Source organism: Lepidochelys kempii, chromosome 17 (assembly GCF_965140265.1).
Source record: "Lepidochelys kempii isolate rLepKem1 chromosome 17, rLepKem1.hap2, whole genome shotgun sequence".
Lineage (NCBI taxonomy): Eukaryota > Metazoa > Chordata > Testudines > Cheloniidae > Lepidochelys > Lepidochelys kempii.
Window position 1 is genome coordinate 7,796,788 of NC_133272.1, and position 19,270 is coordinate 7,816,057.

The 19,270-nt window shown below is 44.6% G+C and overlaps 1 protein-coding gene across 10 annotated transcripts in view; it reads right to left on the reverse strand.

Moving 5' to 3' along the window:
* ACACA (acetyl-CoA carboxylase alpha) overlaps positions 1-19,270 on the reverse strand; it is a 182,487-nt gene that overhangs the window by 2,251 nt on the left and 160,966 nt on the right. For 9 of the 10 annotated variants that reach the window (XM_073316082.1, XM_073316080.1, XM_073316076.1 and 6 more), the window contains 3 exons: positions 9,077-9,231; positions 7,683-7,853; positions 25-161 (listed from right to left, as the gene is read on the reverse strand). In XM_073316082.1, coding sequence (XP_073172183.1) covers positions 25-161; positions 7,683-7,853; positions 9,077-9,231 — 463 coding nt within the window. Of the gene's footprint in view, positions 1-24; positions 162-7,682; positions 7,854-9,076; positions 9,232-17,763; positions 18,374-19,270 lie in introns of those variants that run through there. The other variant, XM_073316083.1, reaches the window with a different exon arrangement.

The following is a 19,270-nucleotide window of genomic DNA, read 5'->3' on the forward strand; positions in this document are numbered from 1 at the left end:
TCAGGAAATCAGTAGTTGGCTTACCTGCGTATCTGTTTGAGTATGTAGTCTCTGGAGATGTATTTGATGTTTTCATCCACAACTGAGCGAATGCCGTCTTCTTCTGTTAGCTGTTTCTCCAGCCACTCCACTAGATCCTTATTGTTATCCCATAAGTACGCCTGCAAACAAACAGCGAGTGTCCCTGAAATGGTTCCAAAATGTGCACTGGGGTCCTATGGAACTTCCATTGACAGATTGCACTGTCCTGCTCCCAATGCTACCATTTCTGAAACTTAATTAGCAATTACTGGCAACTGTGGGTAAAATATTAGGCAAGAAGATCCTTTGTGATTTCCTGGTGCAGTTAACTTTTATGGCTATGGAATGCAACTAACAATTAGCAGAAGTCAGAGAATGATGTACTTGTTCTATGCCTCCTTTCTTAACGTGATTAAATGGAAACATGGAGGCAGTAGCTCCAGTTTAAAACACTTAGTGCTGTGGGTTATTTATTCTAAGAGGTGCCTCTGCTCAGAGGGCTGGTGACCTCTTCTTCTTTCTCATGAGGCAATGGAATGACAAACTTTACCCATGATTTCCAAAAACCTCTTTTATGATCAGGGCCCATGCCCTAGAGCTTTCAGAGGGGTCCTTTCAGTGACAGCACAATTATCGGTCACACATCCATCAGTCCCTACACACAAGTAGGCAGAGCTGCTCTTACGGATCTAAGGCACCAGCGTACTTCTTGTCTCTGTGTTCTTTTTAAAGTCCCAGCAAGTTTAGGAGAAAGTGAGATTCTCCCAGCAGTGACCAGAGCAACACCAAATGCTCCACTGCCAGTATTCTGGGACTTGGCTTCTCTGGAGAAGAGCATCTGTTGTACTAGATTATAGAATGGTTTGGTGATATGGGAAATAGTCACAAAGCGATTCAGAGTCAATGATAAGTGTATTCCCTTGGCTCCTGCATTTAGCTACTCCTCAACCGTTTTACTTTTCTTTTTTTGGAAAATAAAGGCTCCTCAAGTAGAATTAGAACCTATGAAACCAAACTCCTCTATTTCCAGCAGTTGTGTGGGGCAGTTTACAAGGGAAAGGAAGTTTTCACCTTCCTGTTTAGCACGGGTCACTGGAGTAAATTGTGGATTGTCTGCAATTTGATGTCCTTAAATCATTATTTGAGGATTTTAGTAACTAAGCCAGAGAGGACAGGTCTATGACAGGAGTGGGTGGGTGAGGTTCTGTTGCCCGTGATGTGCAGGTCCACGAGGGGCCCACATGATCTTCTAGTCTGACGTCTAAGAGAAACCGCACATTGTCACTTCAGTCCTCTGAGTCCATAACCAACCAAGACACCTAACCCCCATTTTAGTAGATGTGAGCATAACACAACAGGTCAAGGTGTCTACAACCATGAAAAGCCTCACCCACAAATTTTTTTTTGCAAGATCATTTAGCCTGATAGTTGCTAGGTAGTTGACTATATAATAATTCAGGAGTGTGTTAGATGCCTAATAGCCTTCTTGCTCCTCTTTTCTCCTCTCATTTTCTTTACAAATCATTTAAGAATCGTTTTGTTAATGGTTTCCGGAAAAACCAAGTACCATCATTAGTGCTCATTCATATTTATGTCATTTGATTTGGGTAATTAAACACAAAGCTCGTCATTTAAAGGTGCACTATCCTTCGCTGTTATCCCTACGAAGTTAACGTCAGAATGACAATGAGCTCAACACAGTAATTTAAGAGGTGAGTGCATAAAAAAAAAAAAATCAACCACCTCTCAGGGGCTGGAAACAGCATTGCCTCTCGCTTGAATACTTCACAAAGCCACATAAGCATTATGGCTTGCCAGGGATTTAGTCTCTGACTCAAGAAGACAGAAGGAATTTGAGACCTGGAGACACAAGTGTAAGTCTACCCGTCGGTTTTAAAAAGGGGGTCTTGTTGGTGAGATAGGGTAATCCATCAGCTAGAAAAATGTCATTGGTGGTCATCACCAGGGTGGACACAGATTCCACGAGTGGAGCAGGTGTTCAACAGCATGTTATGTTTCAACATTATTGGGCATCCAATCCAAAAAAAAATCATTAGAAGGGCCAACGCTTCTTGCCCGTGGCATTTGTATGCTGCTGTTCGGACTGCAGTTACTTGCCTTCAGATCTTGCTAGTGATACTGAGCAAGGCCTACTTGGTTCAACTCCTGCATGGGTCTTCATGAACTCTCTGGTTAGGTCAGGTCAACCCCTGCAATGACTTCAAAGTAACTGTCCTAATCTCTGAAGCCATCACCAGGCAGAGACATCGCTCCCTTCAAGCTTGTTGTACCACCTGGGCCCTGTGACCATGTTTGAGCATTTCTGCCCTTTGACCACGTTGTAGGTGACAGGAGCAGACCTATAAAGAACAGCCCGCCGTTAGGTTACTGACACACTGCAGCTGATATTTCAAAACAAGAGAGAAACTGCCATGACCAACAGCCTCCTTCAGGCAGCACTTGACACATGCAAAATGGAGTCACGCAACCGTCCAGGATCTTTAAGCAGCCCATCAACAATGGCAGTTTGATAGCAAGCATGGGACATTTTGCTCCAGAAGCCAGCCCCACCTTTGTGCAGAGTAGCTGAGAGCACCCATGCAACAAGGACAGGCAAATGCCACGGGAGATGGTCTCCAATGCATGCGACAGTGACTTGTGTAGCAGGGACAGATTCTGAGGGGCAGTAGAAATAATGTCTCAAGTGTCTGCACATTACCATGCTTAATTTTTGCGAGTAAACATAGCTCCTGGGGTGTTGTGTTAGGCAGGCGGTAGCTCATAGTTATATGGAGGGGTTACATAAGAGTACATGGGTTAATTTTGTTATTCACACGATATATTCATACCAGACCTTTTACAGCCCTTGTACTAAGAGTCATTACAGCAATTTAAGCCGTATACATGTATTGCCATTGTATTCAGTGATAGGTAATTACAATGGTACCAAAACTAGGAGACAACACTTTCTCAAATCAGTCCATGCTAGAAATAATGACAGATATTTTGATGTATTCCCTGGTACAAGGAAGCTCATACTGTCCTATGACTACAGACTTGTGCTTTAACCAAAGACAAAAGAAGTACAGGAGAAAATGGATCACCTGGGGCTAATGATTTCCCAAACTTTCCAAAACAGCACTATTTTGAGTTCAGAGTTACATTGTATTTAAAAACTTTCTGCCAATTTTGGTCAAAATTAGACTCTTTCTTTGAATGATGGCCCTTTTAATGATTTTTTCGGATTGGATGCCCAGTAACGTTGAAATGTTACATGCTATCGAAAAACCGCTTGCTGTGAGTATGGTTTACTCTTTGCTCACAAGATAATTTATGGATATGAATAAAAAAAAGTTAACAGACACATCCAGCCTGACATGCTTCATGTCTGTTCCTTAATCTTGCACAGAATTCCATAGGCTTAGGAAACTGATACAAGTTTTTCCCATTCCACAAATGCTCTCTTTTCCTGTGTTGACATAAGTAACACCCCAGCACTTACAAGCCACCCTATAGCAACACACCACTATCTCGGTTGTGCAGATCAGTATGCGTGAGCAACCTCACAAAGTCAGCCAGCCATCACAGACTAGCACACGTACACACATACAATAAAGCAGGGTACGTATAGGCCTGTGCTCACGAGCAACCTTACAACAAACCAATAGGCATCCAATGAGGTGAGGGTAAGTGGTAAGGCTTCTGGGGTGCTGAAAATCAGCACGGTCAGATCAATTGTTTGAGTATGAAAAACACTTGTATCGGTCTGAGATCAGGGTCTTAGACTGGGATTTTTTCTAAGTGCTGTCACTTGAGCTTCCACATTTTGCTTATTTCATTATTATTTTAAACTTGCTAGTTTTTGCTCCTTGCTTCTGCTGCTAGACGTGAAAGAAATGCCCACTGCATACAAAGTAGGGTGCTTATGAGGATTTCAGGGGAAGGAGAAAAAAACCCCAGTAAATGCCTTTTGGTTTGCAGACCTGCGTAAAGCTAGATTTACCCAAGAATCCCAAAGCTTTTAGTTTAGGAGAATATTTAATACTCTTATTAATCATTTTAATCCGTTTGCTTTTAATTAAGAAACAGCATGATGCTTTCCTATCAACATATGCCAGGGAGCAGATTAATTGTGGCTTAAGATAACTCTCCTTGATTGGTGTAATGTATTAGCTAACGAGATGCCCGCTTCTAAAGATGCTCAGACATTACCTTGGAAAGCCTGCTGCCCTCCAGAGAAAACTTTTTCTCTCCTCCCCTTTCAGAGCCCCAGAGTGTTTGAGATTTTTATTTTATTTTTAAAGTCTCAAACAGGAGCTTCAGAGATTTTTTTCAAAGATTGCCCACTTCAGAATTCAGGCAATTAAAAAAAGAGGAAGGAAAGAAAGAAAAACTAATAACAAAACGATCAGATGAAATAAAGCCAATGGGCCAGAACATGAAAGAGTTCCTGTTCGCGAGCTGCCCACAATTCTCTCTCACCACCGCTCTCTATCACCTTTAGCAGCCTGTTAAGGAGAAGCAGCTTATGGACAGCCCCAGAGGAAGTTTGAGACACCACTGTACTGCTTTCCTAGTTTGCAAGAAGTAGGATGGCCTCATAAAACAGGGATAGGTGCCAGACCGGCACATCGCTCCTTTGGAAAAAATCAAGAACTGCATAAAGATAACAGATCCTCTCTCAGTACTGCTGGCACAGTACAAGATTTTGCACATTATTCAGTACTACCCTCCCCGCCCCAGCTTCTACATCAGAGGCCCAAAAGGGGCTTTAGGAGACTGCTCTGCAGAGCTGGAAGTGGTCTTCCTTAACAGGCTCTGGTGATGGATAGAAACAGTGTGTGCAATGTAGGTAGAACAGCATCACAATGACTGTGTCCCTCTTTGCCTTGTGCATCCTTCTCTAAGATGGGAATGTCAGCCCAGGCTTTATGCAGTTTTTTCAAGCATTAATGAACGTTTGTAAGGTGCTATTTAGATGCCAAATATTGTTATTCATGTCTTAATATGACTTGTATAGACACTAAAATACCAGTTATCGATCAGAGGGTATTACAACCACATTGCAGCCACTTCTACACAAATCTCTAGATGTAAAAAAGAGAATTTATTCCCACCATGTTTAACCTCAACAAGAGAGAAAGGATGGTCCGGGGGCTCAGGCACCGGGATTCAGGAGATTGGGTTCAGCAGTTCCTGGCTATATCACAGATTGTGTGTGAGACCTTAGGGAGGTCACTTAAACTCTCTGTGCCTCAGTTTCCATGTCTGTAAGATGGGGATAATGTCACAGCCTTTGTCTATTTACCTTGTAAGCTCTTTGGCGCTCCCTTTTACTGTGTGTCTGTACAGCATCAAACGCAATGAAGCCCTGGTTATAGTTGGTGCCTTTAGGTGCTACTGGCATACAAATTAATAATTGTTTTTAGTAATTTGTATCTTTTGTGCGACTAGTGGCCAGTTGCATTTTAAGTATTATTGACTCATGCTGCCAATAATAATCTTTTGGGTAAGCAGACTGGCTGTGCACCAGACGGGGTACATTTAATGAGGCTGATACAGCCAAATGCAGCGAGGTCTCAGTTTTTGTAAGGGCATCACAACTTCCCCTAACCGCTGCAGCTCTCAACAGATTTTGAAATTCCAACTCTACCTTATTTCCAAACCCTTTCTAAAGCTCTGCACCCGAATGGCAGACAGGACTGCCACACTATCTGCAAGCTGGCAATTCCTGTGATTTCAGCTACAACACCGTAACAGACTTCTCCAAGGGAAACAAAAGAATTACATCACTCACTTCTACGGTCACAATGTCTCAGAAATTCCTTTGGCATTTCCTCTTCTTTTTGGGGGGAAAAGGTGGGGGGAAGAACAAGAGGGGCTGAATGATGACACAAGAATTCAAAAAGGAGAAGAAAGTATTCTGAAGAAAAGGGAAAGTGTGGAAACATTTTTTCATTGTTAAGGGGTTTTATCCAAGTAATTAACATGAGCTATTTTCCAGAGGAGTAAAACCATTGGCAAAAGTGTGCACTATTTGAAAGGCAGACAATCTTTGCTGTATTTAAGGCTCTTCAACACCTCCTGTAATAGACCCTCGTTTTTCAGGGATCTGCCTAATCTATGCCCACTCTGAACTGAAACTTGGGATATAAAGGTCTCACGCCAAGAGTGAGTCCCCCCCCCTTTTCTCTCTCACACAGTTTGGAGGGGAGGAGGGAATTCAGTCATTTACATTATTCAAACTGGGTATTTATTAAAAATACTGAGCCATCATTTTAGAACATTCTGTATAGTTTCCGCATTTCAAATGATGGAAACAGAATAATTCACATTCTTGGGGATTCCAGTGGCTAATTAGTTATGTTCTCTTTCTTCCCCACCCCCAATATATAGACTAAATGCAGGGGACAGGGGAGAACATTAATTATATACATATAAAATCCCTTTCCACTATGTTACTCCCTTTATATAGTGAAGAATCCCTTTCCACTAGGTTGGCAGGCTGCATTATAAATGTGAATTTAGTGCTTACGAAAGGGGCTGAACCGACAGCCTTGAAGACTGATCCTCTGCAGATCCATGGAGTTATCACATAGTACAGTATGCAGCTTTCCCCACATACTGTCCCAGCACTGACCCGGAGAGGCCACCTCTGAGGGTAAAAGGGGGTGCTGTTTCCATGGCCCATTCAGTCCTTGGCCTCTGTGGAGGCTGCCAACAAGGAGCCCAGTTAATATCAACTGTGGTGGTCAATGTTATATTTCTTCTGCAGTTGTCCTGAAGCCCAAGCCCTGAGAAAGAGCAGCTCTTTGTAGCAGGCGCTCTCTTCCCATTCCCAGGAAATCTTACAGCTAGCCGGCCCTCTGACCTCTTCAGGGCAGAAAACACTCCTCTTTGTTAAGCCTCCTTTTACACTTGCAAAACTTCTAGTGCCAGCTTCCACTGGAAATTCTGCCAAAGGCCATTGCAGACAGTTCGGCTCAAGGCTGTGTTTTAAGTAGCTATAGCAGACAAATGTCATGTTCATACTTAATACTCCCAATCAGTATGTTTGGACTAATTTTCCAAACGTGCTTTCCTCTTCTTGTAGCTTGGTTCTTTTTTTAATGGCATATCCTACATCACCCATTGGGATGCATCACTCCTACAGAAAACACAAATCCTGCCTAAGCAATGTAGGTGCTCAAGGATATTTTACATCTATAACCTCTGAAGGGGGGCAGGGTGGGGAGAGAAGCAAGCAAAGACTTTCTGCTACAAGAGCCAGGAACTTATAAGAATGGACGGCAAGAACATGGGCTGCCAATGGCATGTTCTTCAACACCACACTTGGGAAAACCTTTTGCCTCTTTGACCTATTCCGTATTCACACTTGACCATGTTGCTATAAAGACCCAGCATTTCCCACATCTTGTCATCCATAGAGAACAACCTCAGGCTTGGAATATGCAGCTGCCCTGTTGTTCCTAGCAGCCCGATTTCAAGGAGCCATCAGGAATGCCTCTGGACTTCACTCCACTGTCCCCATCTCTGCACAGTCAATCATGCAGGGCATTGCTATTAGAACCAGGGACCCAGTTTGTCCCTGGTGCAAGGCCACTGAACTCAATTGGGTACTACCAGGGAGCAGCATGGCCTTAGGAAACTCTTTGCTTTACCTTTACTGTCCCCTCGACTTCCACGAACCAGCGCCTCAGCATGGCCTGGATTTGTCCATCTGTCAGCTCAGGATTGGCATCATGGATCTTCTGCTTGACCAAGTCTTCTAGCAGAAGACGCCTTAGTCTCCAGTAGAAGAAAGTACGGGAGGTTCTCCACTCTAGAACATCCTGCGCAAGATCCAGATGGGGAAGGAGGGGAAATGAGTGAGATCAGAAAACCCAGAGCCATATTTAACTCCCACAGATTAAGGCGGGATCCTTGGGACCTGGCTACTGCAATCAGAGCGGGGCTCAGAGGTGTAGCAAAGTAGCAGGGCAGTGCATAGCTGATTGCTGGGGTGTGTTGGCTCACTTGGGCAGAAAATGGAGATGTAAGAGAGGAGGAATGTTGTACCCATTTGGGGCGAGAAGGTGAGTGGAAGGGAGAGTCTATTATGGGAGGGGACCAGAGAGCAAACTTTTGGTGGATTGTTGTCCATTTACCCTTACGTCCACCTCTGCTCACAGAGAAGCATGTGCTCCCTTAGCCCCTAGCGGGTATAAAGGCAGGGACTGGGGAAAGGCTCAGACTTGGATATGTTCGGTTAGGCTGCTTGCAAAACAAAACCACAATGGCAAAAAGTATTCCAAGTGCTGAGCTTTGAAACCTCCCACCGTGTCATACTAACCCGGCCTCCTGCCCCTCTGTTCTCTCCACTCCCTTCTAAACTCTCTTCTCTTCTCCAACGGGGGACACAGCTATCTCAGCACATCATGAGAATCAAGCAGCCTCAGAGGGAAATCCCCAAAACTTCCACATTCCAAACTTCCCCAGGGAAAATAAAATTCAGACTGCATTTGAAAAGCGATCTGGCCGATTAACTCAGCCAAGGTTAAAGCTCCGACAATGGAGCTGGACTTTACTATTCTGCTATAGCCCATCTGTTCTATTTGCTGCTCAAACAGGGTCAGCCAAAGACCACAGGGTGCATCCATTTAGGGTCTTTACTTCCTTCCTATCTGCCTGCAAACGAAGAGTTTGCCACTGGAAAGGGAAGTGTCTGGTCAGTTTTTTAATATATCAGCTGGTTGCAGGCTGACAAATGAAAGCGTGGGACCACAAAACATTAGTACTAAGCCAAGGAGCTGGCCCAACTCAGGCAGAGGGCGGGACTAGAGAGGGACACTGCTGTGGCAAGGTCTGTTGGGAGAGGGCACTTGGGCATGAGGTTTCCTGGGTGCCTGTGGGGTGCACGAGTCTTTGATCCTGCTTTGCTCTATCAGTAACGGGCTGGGGCTTGGGAGATTTCAGAAATGGCTGCACTGTTCATCTCAGTCTGTGACAATGTCCTTGGCTGCATTCAGTGCATGTACACGTGCTGGGCCTTTAAGAAAGGATCCATTATACTTACCGTAATGACTCCCTTCTCCTGCATTCGGCCTGGCGTGTCATGCAGGTCAGCAAACTGCACCGCCACCTGATGGTAAATGGGAATTAGGAATTCCTCCCGTTCCTTCAGCTTGGTCTCCAGCTCCTTCCGCTCAGCCGGGCTTAGCTCCGGGGTGCCTGGAATCAGACAAAGCTGCCTGTCAGAGACCCTGGAAAGGTTAAAACAGGTGTGTGCAAAGAACCCCAGCTTTGGGAGACCACAGACCTCCTGCTTATTGTCTGTAATCACGTTACATGATCTCAACACAGTATTTGCTTAGATGCTTTTTTGGGGGTAAGATTTCCTCTCTGGACTGGCGCTTTGGCTTTTGGTTTCCCAGGAGTAGTTGATAAGCAGCAATGTTCTTTAACATGACATTTTTAGTCCATGAGGGACTGTGCATTGCCTAGCGTTTCACAACACACAATCCATAGTGCATTCTTCCTCTCTGCTTTTTCTTTACGGCTGCCTTCCCCAGCTCCTCTCCAACAATGTATCTCCCAAGAACTCCTGTGACTACTGAGGCAGTGTGGCTAGGTCGGGGTGGCCAACCTGAGCCTGAGAAGGAGCCAAAATTTACCAATGTACATTGCCAAAAAGCCACTGTAGTACGTCAGCAGCCCCCCATCAGCTCCTCCCCCTCCCAGCACCTCCCAACCACTGGCAGCCCCGCTAATCAGTGCCTCCCACTCCCGATCAGCTGTTTCGTGGCATGCAGGAGGCTCTGGGGGAGAGGAGCAAGGGCACAGCCGGCTCAGGGGAGAGAAAGGGTGGAGTGGGGGCAGGGCCTGTGGCAGAGCCAGGGGTTGAGCAGTGAGCACCCCCCAGCACATTGGAAAGTTGATGCCTATAGCTCCAGCCCTGGAGTCGGTACCTAGACAAGGAGCCGCAAATTAAACTTCTGAAGAGCCGCATGTGGCTCCGGAGCGACAGGTTGGCCACCCCTCGGCTAGAAGTTCAGGCACAGGACTGGGAAGTTGGGAGTGCTGCGTTCCAATCCCGGCTCTGCGATGACTTGCTGGGTGGCCTCGGGGCTCAGTTTTCCACGTGTAAAATGAGGACAATAGTAATCTACCTTCTTTACCAGGCAATTGTGAGGATTCAGTTGTTAGTGTTGGTCATCTGAGCACATAAGGAGGTAACTGTTTCTCCAGAAGGGAGGTTAGGAACTAGAATTCTCTTATTGCTGAAAGTAAAGAGGGGGGGTTGATGGGTTTGGGTCAGCTCCCTGCACCCCTTAACTCAGGACCCTGGTCCAAAGCTTGCAGATGGCTACCCTCATCATAATGGGCCAAACCAAAAACTTGATCTGAACAGCACCAATCTTTGGATCGGAAATCAGCAGCTGAGGTCCCCAACTCTGCCTAAATTCCAGAAAGATAGCTCCTCCCGGAACCATCCAAGTGCAGTAGGTAGTTATCCCATAGATTTGGCACCTGAATGAGAAAAGGATCCTGTCTTGTTCTTTGGTGTACCGTGCAGTAGCACCGAGCAGACGCCCTGTCTCTCTCGCACACAGTGCGCTGCTGGTGTGGAATACGTAAGTGTACAGGCACGGCTCTTCAGAGAAGGAAGGTGCTCGCCCCTCGCACTGGGACAATCAGACGAGAGCTCTCCAGGCTGACCCAGCCATGCACCAAGCTCTATTGTCATCTAGGCCTATAATATGCTCTCCAGCCCGCGAGGGTGCAGAACTCCGTCAACACTGATCTCACGCTGACACTCTTGACCTCCAGTTTGTACAAAACACTCTCTAATTAGAGCAGTCTTCACCAGGTCATTGTGTCTGTGTTACTGACTCAGTGGGCTTTTCACCTCTGGGGCTGCTCACTGGGACAGACGCCCACCCCCAGGGCCTGACCAGAATGACTGAAAACCATTCTTGCCAAACAGGCAACAACAGGCCAGAGCTTAGTGTAGATCAAACCAGGTTCCTGTCGAGGCTGCAGCTTGCAGCCAGGTTCTGGTTTGGAAAGTTAGCAGCCTCACCTGGAAAGACAGGCAGGACTAGATATTCCTGAGCATGACGGGAAGTGTCATCTCGTACTACATGAAGGCAAACTCCTTATGGATTACAGTATTGATGGAGCCATCTGGCAAAGACAAATCTATAATATTGGCTCAGACCATCAGCAATTAGTATCACCAGGCTGGGTTTCAACTCCCGTTCTTTTAAATGTAACCGCGTTCCCACCTAGACTGCCTTTCGCTTTCACATGCACCTCCATTCGGTCTTAATCGACACCTGCAACTTTTGGGGCTCCGATAAATGCTCCTTCAATGTTCCCTAGAACTGGTTAAAAAATGGTACTGCTTGATCTACACTGGCCAGTCAAACTATGTTAGCAAGAAACCTTTCTAAACTAAGTGACAGAAAGCTTCTCCTAACATGATTTAAATGCCAATGAATTAGGCCATGATTTAGGTGACACAATGACAGGACATCCCCATAAATTAACAATGTCTCAGAGTGTTTTAGTTTTTTAAAACTACAGACAAAATTAATGTCTAATGCACACACGCACACTTTACACTTTCCTAGCATTTGTTTCCGATGAGTACCTATCCGTTTTCACAGTCTCACTACAGAGGTGGCACAAGTTACATTCAGCGACATTGCAAAAGGTCACAGAACACTTCACTCATTTGAGTTACTTGCTGCCAATCAAAGCACACTGTCTAGCGACAGATCCCATATGAACTTGGAGGATATGAGGACAAATGTGTCAAAATGATATTGTCCCGTCGAGCTGTTTAGTTTAAAGTTTTGCGCTCAAAATGAAATGATGTTCCTTTAAATGAAATAAAATGAAAACGTTCGGAAGAATGTAGCCTTGTGAAAGAAACCAGAAGAACTAACTTGAGCAAGGCATAAGGTGGGCTATGATTCCGCCCCCGACCGCTCTGCCAATGTTCCTACATAGGATTGCAGCATCCCGTTGCTGTTTCCAGCCAGAGGACAGTCTCATACAAAGCTCAAGAGCTGTGAGGTGGCTTTGCACTGAGTGTTAACAGAGATCAGGATCCAACCAAACTCATTTTCAACTGAGACCTAAAAAGCGCCTTCCTCCTCCCCACAGAGAATGACTTGTTAAAATAATTCCTAAAAGCAACCACTCCACCATGGGACTGAGAACCTGAATTCTCCCCTGTTCAGTCAAGGGCCACAATTAGCCTTGGTGTAAGCAGGTGCAGCTCCTTTGAAGTTGCCCTCACTTATTGCAGGGCAAGACTGGCCCCAAACCCAGTGCAAGGAGAGCAGGTTCTTTCTCTCCCACAGCCACACAAAGACACGCACAGTAGGCGTGTGTGCAGAGGGACTTAACGCCAGCCTTGGTTCGATTTGAGCACAGCGCACAATCTGAGCCAAATTACATGCTACCAGACCTCCCACCTACACTGGGGCCTGAGCAGAGGCTCTGAAGCTCCTGCTGTAGGTTTCACAGCTTTAGATAGTGTGTGTGTGTGGGGGGGGTTAAACCTAGGGTTACTGGCAATCTGAAGCCAGGTCATGGATAAGTCTCACTCAAAGCCCTAGTAAACAATGTCCCTCCTTTGCACTTCTATAGCACCTTCCCCCCACCCACCAAGGAAAAGGCTAGACAAACGTTGATTAATTTCACCTTGCAATGCCCCTGAGAGATATGCAAGCACAATTATTCTCACTGTACAGAGCAGAAAGTGAGGCAGAAAGAGGTTAAGTAACCTAGTAACATAGAAGAGCCTGGAATAAAAGCCAGGAGACTTGACTGTCAGCCCCCTTTCTCTAGCCACTGGACAACATTCCTTTCCTCATTGTTGGCATTTCCTCTAATACTGTCGCTATTCTGTCGGGGTCTATGTGAATGCCACTAGCTTTTTGCTCTTTACTGTTTGTGAAGCAATGTCAATGGGATCAACTGTAATGAAAGGAGATCAGCTATTGTCAGGCTGTCATGCTTCCTGGCTGGGTGATATGGAAGGTGACTGTCACTCCTCTGGTCCATGCAGTGCCACATAAACTGTCCCGTTTGAAAGGGCCAGGGTCTGGAATCAAACTGGAGAAGCAGAGCGCAGCTGTGAACGCAGCCAAACTGGAGTCAGCTCCCAGCTGCTCTGTTCTCAAGTCTGGGGCTGCATTTTTTGAATCAGGCCCTTACTGAATCCTGCAGACGGACACTGTCCTGTCTGTTCTGTACGGCATGCGTGTATATTCGATCTGATAAGGTCTTGTCAGATCTGTCTGGTTTTCAATATGATGCCGTCACACACTGAGACTTTTAAGACAACAAGTTCAGACTGTGTCTTCGCTTCATAAAAATCGCAGCTCACGTATACAGTAATTTTTTCAGCTCAGGTATTAGTTTTTTAAATGGCCTTCAACGTAAGCATTTTAAAGGATGGTGGGGAGGTTTTAACTAAGATGCCCTGGCGTCTGATAGCTGAAGAATTTAAAAAAGAATTGTTTGAAGTTCATGTTTCTCTACACACTTTAAATGGCAGCATCTGTCTGCACTTAAGCCAGCAACACTCATGTATTCTAGGCTGTCTGCCACTCTCTTGTACAGACAAACCAGCTAGGCCCAGTAATGATTTAGGTGAGATTAACAAATATGTCAATGTCTATTTTCTGCTTAATTTAAAAGCAGCGTCTATAAAGATTTTTGACTTCTGAACCCTGTTCTCCTGAAAGAAAGAAGGTAACAATGAGGAGGGGGGGATAAAGAGTGATTATCCTATCATTGATCGTTTGTCAGGAGCATTTCTTATTCACTGGACTATTGTAAAAAGCTAAGCTCTCGATCAATCCTGTAAGCCCCCTGTACAATTAAATATCTTGGAATGGGTTTCTTTCTTTTCTAGCCACATCTTGAAGCCTTGGGGTTTTTCAGAAAGCCAGGGCGTTGTTTGTTTTTATTTCACAGAAAGAGAAGCCTCCATCCAAGAACCTTACCCCAGCAAGAAAGCTGCTTTAAAAACAAAACATCAGGTGCTTCTTTGGCTCTACAGAAACAGCTGAATTATCCAAGAATATTTAATCCAAGTGTCAAATTTAAAACGATTATAACAGCTCTCAAACGGCGTTTTGCATCGCTTTGCCCAGGAGCTCAGTAGCATTATGCCCACTTTTTAGAGATGGTGTAACTGAGGCATAGGGAGAAGTGACTTGCCCACGACCACCCAGCAGGGAGAGCTAGGAAGAGAACTTAGGTCTCCCGAGCCCCAGTCCAGTGTTCTGTCCACCAGGCCACACTGCCTCCCATTATAAATCTGTGTGTATGGAGCTAGGTTACCAATAGATGTGTACACTAAAGAAGAAACATTCTAAAACTGCTATACTTAAAGGCAAATAAATATAGCACAGCAGCTCTCGATGGGCAGGTGGTGCATGAAACTATCAACACTAAGAAGATTTAAGGGGGGTTGAAGGAAGGGAAGAAAAATACTGGAATCTAAAGTCATAAAATTAATTTCAGAGTCTTGATGAAGAGGTATATTAGCTATGGAACCAGGGCCAGTGGTGGCAGCTGACATGCACAAAATTAATAAAGATTTAATTTAAGATTTAAAAGAAGGGAGTTTGTGACTTTCCTAAGCTGGCAGGGGATGCAGAACACTGCCCTAACAGAGAGCCTAGGGCTATTCTGTTGGCAGAGGGTTGTGTGTCATGAAATCATGAATGAGAGTTTTGGCTTGGATTTGCAGATTACTTTACAGTTTTGGACCCTGTGTGGAGGGGTGTGTGTGTGTACATATATATATATTGTGTGTGTACGTACACACACACACACACACACACACACTATATATATATATATATAAAAAATAAAATTTGTGCATGTTCGTGTTATACACACACGTGTATATATAATTGTGTGTATATGTACATATGTTTATATATATATAGCTCTGATTTGACCACACCAGTTGGATATCCCAGCGTTGGACATGTAAAGATGTTACTGTTTTGTAGCCTTTATCTTCTAATAGTAGCAACAATTACAACAAGACTTTATAATCTACATCGTCTTTTGTCCATCTATACTTAGGTGCTTTAAAGCTAGCTTGACAGTCGCTGCAGTGAGTATTACTGAAGTAACACTGCGGCTGGCACTTTACAAATAAAAAATGATCACCACAGCATCATGTTTCGCAAAACGATAGGAATGAATAAGCTAAAAGCCTCCATTCAAATGCAACAAACACAAGTAAGGAAAAACTGGTTAACTCTGAATAGAATCATAGAACATCAGGGTTGGAAGGGACCTCAGGAGGTCATCTAGTCGGAAATACTTGCCCCAAAATGTTTCCCAAAATGAAAGAGGTAAATATTGCCTGGACTCTGTGAACCAGACCGATGAAACCCTGACAAACGTACACCACTTCACCCGAGTATTCCTCTGCTATCCACACCCAGATGGGAACAGAAAGGCTCATCCGACTTTGAGGACCACAGTGTTAAGATATTACCACTATCCCATGTAAGGAGCTAGCTATATTTAAAAGCACTGGGTACTCTGGGTCGGGGCCATCTTTTTGTTATTTGTAGGCACGATACCTGGCAGATTGGGGCCCCAATCCCGGACAGAGGCTTCTAGGGGCTACCACAACAGTTAACTAAAGAAGGCCTTTATAAACTCCAAGTCTGAAGGAGAAGCTCCTCCCAAAGCCTGCTTCTACCCATTGCACAGGGATAGGTGTGCATGCTTTATAGCTTGCGATCAGAGAGGAAGACTTCAAAGAAGTTGCCCTCCCTGAGCAAACAAATGGTAAAGCCTCGGTAATATATCTATAGGGAGACCTAGCCTGTAAAGTGCTCAGATATTGAATATCAATTTATACTCCTCTCCAAAAGTTAAGGGAAGAAATTGCAGCCAAGAAAGCAACGTCAAAACTCTTTTGATTTGTGTCCCATTAACCAGAGAACCTCTTTTGGGGTAACAAGCCAATGCTTCAGCTCTTCCCTCCCGTGTAGATGTCTCAGAGAGAGAGCCACTGACAGGCACAGTGTCCTGCAGTGATTACAACCTGCTAGAATGTCAGGGCTCAGGCTGCCTTTAATAAAGTTCCTGCCAGATGGAAATGGCTCAGCGGGACCATGAATCACGGCTTCCCATAACATTTAGTAGCAAAGTGCTTTTTTTAAATATGACCAGTTTAACAGGTTAGACAAAATGACTTCGAGAAATGTTATTGTAGCTTCCCTCTGATTGCAGAAAGCTGGGCAGCTTCTGAATCAATTTGATGGTTTACGGTTTCTCAGCTATTAATATAGGGGATTTTCCCCTCCGCCCAGCCTCGCGCAGTAAAGCTTCTCTACTTGCTTCCCGTCACCTCTCATGTATGCCAGCAAAGATGTGGGCAATAGCCCAACCTCCAGCTTCTCACCCAGCGCCTTGCTGAGACAGAACCTCACTCACTTTAGGGCTGCATGACACCTCCAAAGTGGGGTAAAGCCTTGGTGTAAATGAGACTCCTACTGATAATATCTTCACTGAGCAAAACACACTCAGTATCATAAAACAGCATCTAACCTCGCTGAGGCTGGACTAAAACAAGCGAAGCCTTCTACCCAGTGGCTAGACTGACCCCCTAACAATCCAGGAGGGCCCAGCTCCACTTGTCTCCAGTGGAAAGTCGAATGGATCCCAGGACCAGTGACTAACTGGCAACGCAGAGATGTGTGCGCTCACCTATCCGAGTGTTAAAAGGACTATGTTGAAGGTTTTCTGAGGGTGATTAGGGGAAAGAACATTAAGGCACCACCACAGCAAAGCATCTAAACTTGGGCTTAAGTCCATCCCTGGTCTGCAAGGGACATGCGCAAGTCCCACTGACACACATGCTGAACTGCGTAGCTGAACAGGGATGGATTACTGAAATGGGTCCGAAGGAAGTAAGTATTATGAACACATGGTAGCCACTCCACATATAAGGATGTAATGAGGTGTCCATTTTAAGTCAGATTATGACCTCATCTAACATCCTCAACTGCAACAACAAACATGATTTCACCCTGAAATTCCTCACACAGGAGAGATTTTCCCCCCCTAAGGCTGGAGCCTGATGTCTCCTATTTAACCACACAACAGATTCAGCAACTGTGCAAGCTTCTCCCATGCTGCCCTGCCAGCATCCCTCACCTCTGACATGCAGGGAGCAGCTCTAAAGGGGAAGTCACTCAGGCCTATTCAAGTCTGTGGCAATGCAGGGTTTTTGAGTGCAGATTTTTTTTTTTTTTTTTTAAACCTGTGGCTGCTTGCAATCACTTCTCTAAATAGTCAGTAGGATTCAAGCTGTAAAGATGCAACGTGAAATACCAGTGAAGGTTGGGGATGCTCAAGAGATTGGTCAGAAATGTCATTCGGCAACTGCAATACACAAAAAGGTTTTATACTGTTACAGTTCAACTATTCTTGTTCCTAAGGACTTGCATTAGGATCAAGTAAACTAGCAGACATGAAGCACCACTACAGGCCAGAATCACCTGTGATGCACGTTAACACACTGACAAGCACTAACTCGGACTTGCTGTGGAGTTAAATATGGGATGTCTGAGGACGGAAGGGATGGGATGAGCCTCAAAGACCGGGAATTGCACAGCATCTAAAACTATGCTCTTTCAATAGATTATTGACCAAGAGCAGTGACATTAATACACAATCCTCTGCAACCAATTCCCACCCACATGCCAAGATCTTTCAAAACATGATTATTTAAAATTAAAATATAGCAAACAACGTATCAAACCAAAACTTTGAAGAAATAATAGGTTGTAGGACCATATACAAAGTGCAAAATACAAACAGCCTTCCCCTCCCCCCAAATTGGTATCATATGTCCCATAAAAATCATATACCTATGGGAATTCCCCTCCAACTCCCACTTTCTAGAGAGGGAAATCCAAAGGACAGTTATCATATGGGCAGGTGTCAGGAAAGGTGAAATTCTGGATTAACAGCAATTTTTTAGTGATAGCAATGTTTGCACACAGAACCAGTTAAAAAGGCAACCAGTGTACAATATTACCAGAAAAGTGACCAGTGCTGATTGGCATTCCACATTTTGCAGGTGAAGGATGATCTCAAGGGAAATATTTTACGTAACTATTGCTCAGGAAAATAATTGGTATTTTGGTTAATTACAACACAGAAAAAGAATGACAGAAAAATCTTGAGAGAGACAAAGAAGGTGAGGTAATATGTTTTACTGGACCAACTTCTGCTGATAGAAGGGACACACTTTGAAGGTACACACAGCTCTTCCTTGGGTCTGGAGAAGGTAACCAGAGCATCTGAGCTAAATACAAAGTGGGAGAAGATTGTTAAGCATAAGGGGTTCACACATGCTTTAGGAGTCCACTTAAAATGAAGTGAGCAATAAAGGGTTAGATTGTTGAGCATAAGGGGTTGTAACTTGCCTGACAATTCCCCCCAAAATGGGATATATGTACTTCCATTACTCAGTTTGTTTTTCTAAAGTTCATTACTAGTGAACTGGTTCAAATCAAATGCACCAATACAAAATAGGGAATGACTGGCTAGGCAGTAGTACTGCAGAAATGGACCTGGGTGTTATAGTGGATCACAAATTGAACATGAAACAACAATGTGATGTAGCTGCGAAAAAGACATATTATTCTGGGGTGCGTTAAGAGGAGTGTCAAATGAAAGACACGGGAGGTAACTGTTCGGCTCTAGTAGGCATTGATGAAGCCTCACTGGAGTATTTTGTCCAGGTTTGGGTGTCACGCTTTAAGAAGGATCTGGACAAACTGGAGCGAGTCCAGAGGAGAGCAAGAAAAATGATAAAAGGTTTAGAAAACTGACTTAGAAAAGGTTAACAAACTGGGCATATTTAGCCTTGAGAAAAGAAGACTGAGGGGAGAACCTGACAAAAGTCTTTATAAAGAGGACAGCGATCAGTTGTTCTCCATGTCCACTAGAAGGAAGGACAAGAAGTAATCGGCTTAATCTGCAGCAAGGGAGATTTAGGTTAGGTATTAAGAAAATCTTTCTAACTATAAGGATAGTTAAGTACTGGAATAGATTTCCAAGGGAAGTTGTGAAATTTCTATCACTGGAACATATTAGACACACACCTGTCAGGGATGGTCTAGGTTTACTTGGTCCTGTCTCAGCGGACGGGGCTGGACTAAATGACCTCTCAAGGTCCCTTCTAGCTCTCAATTTCTAT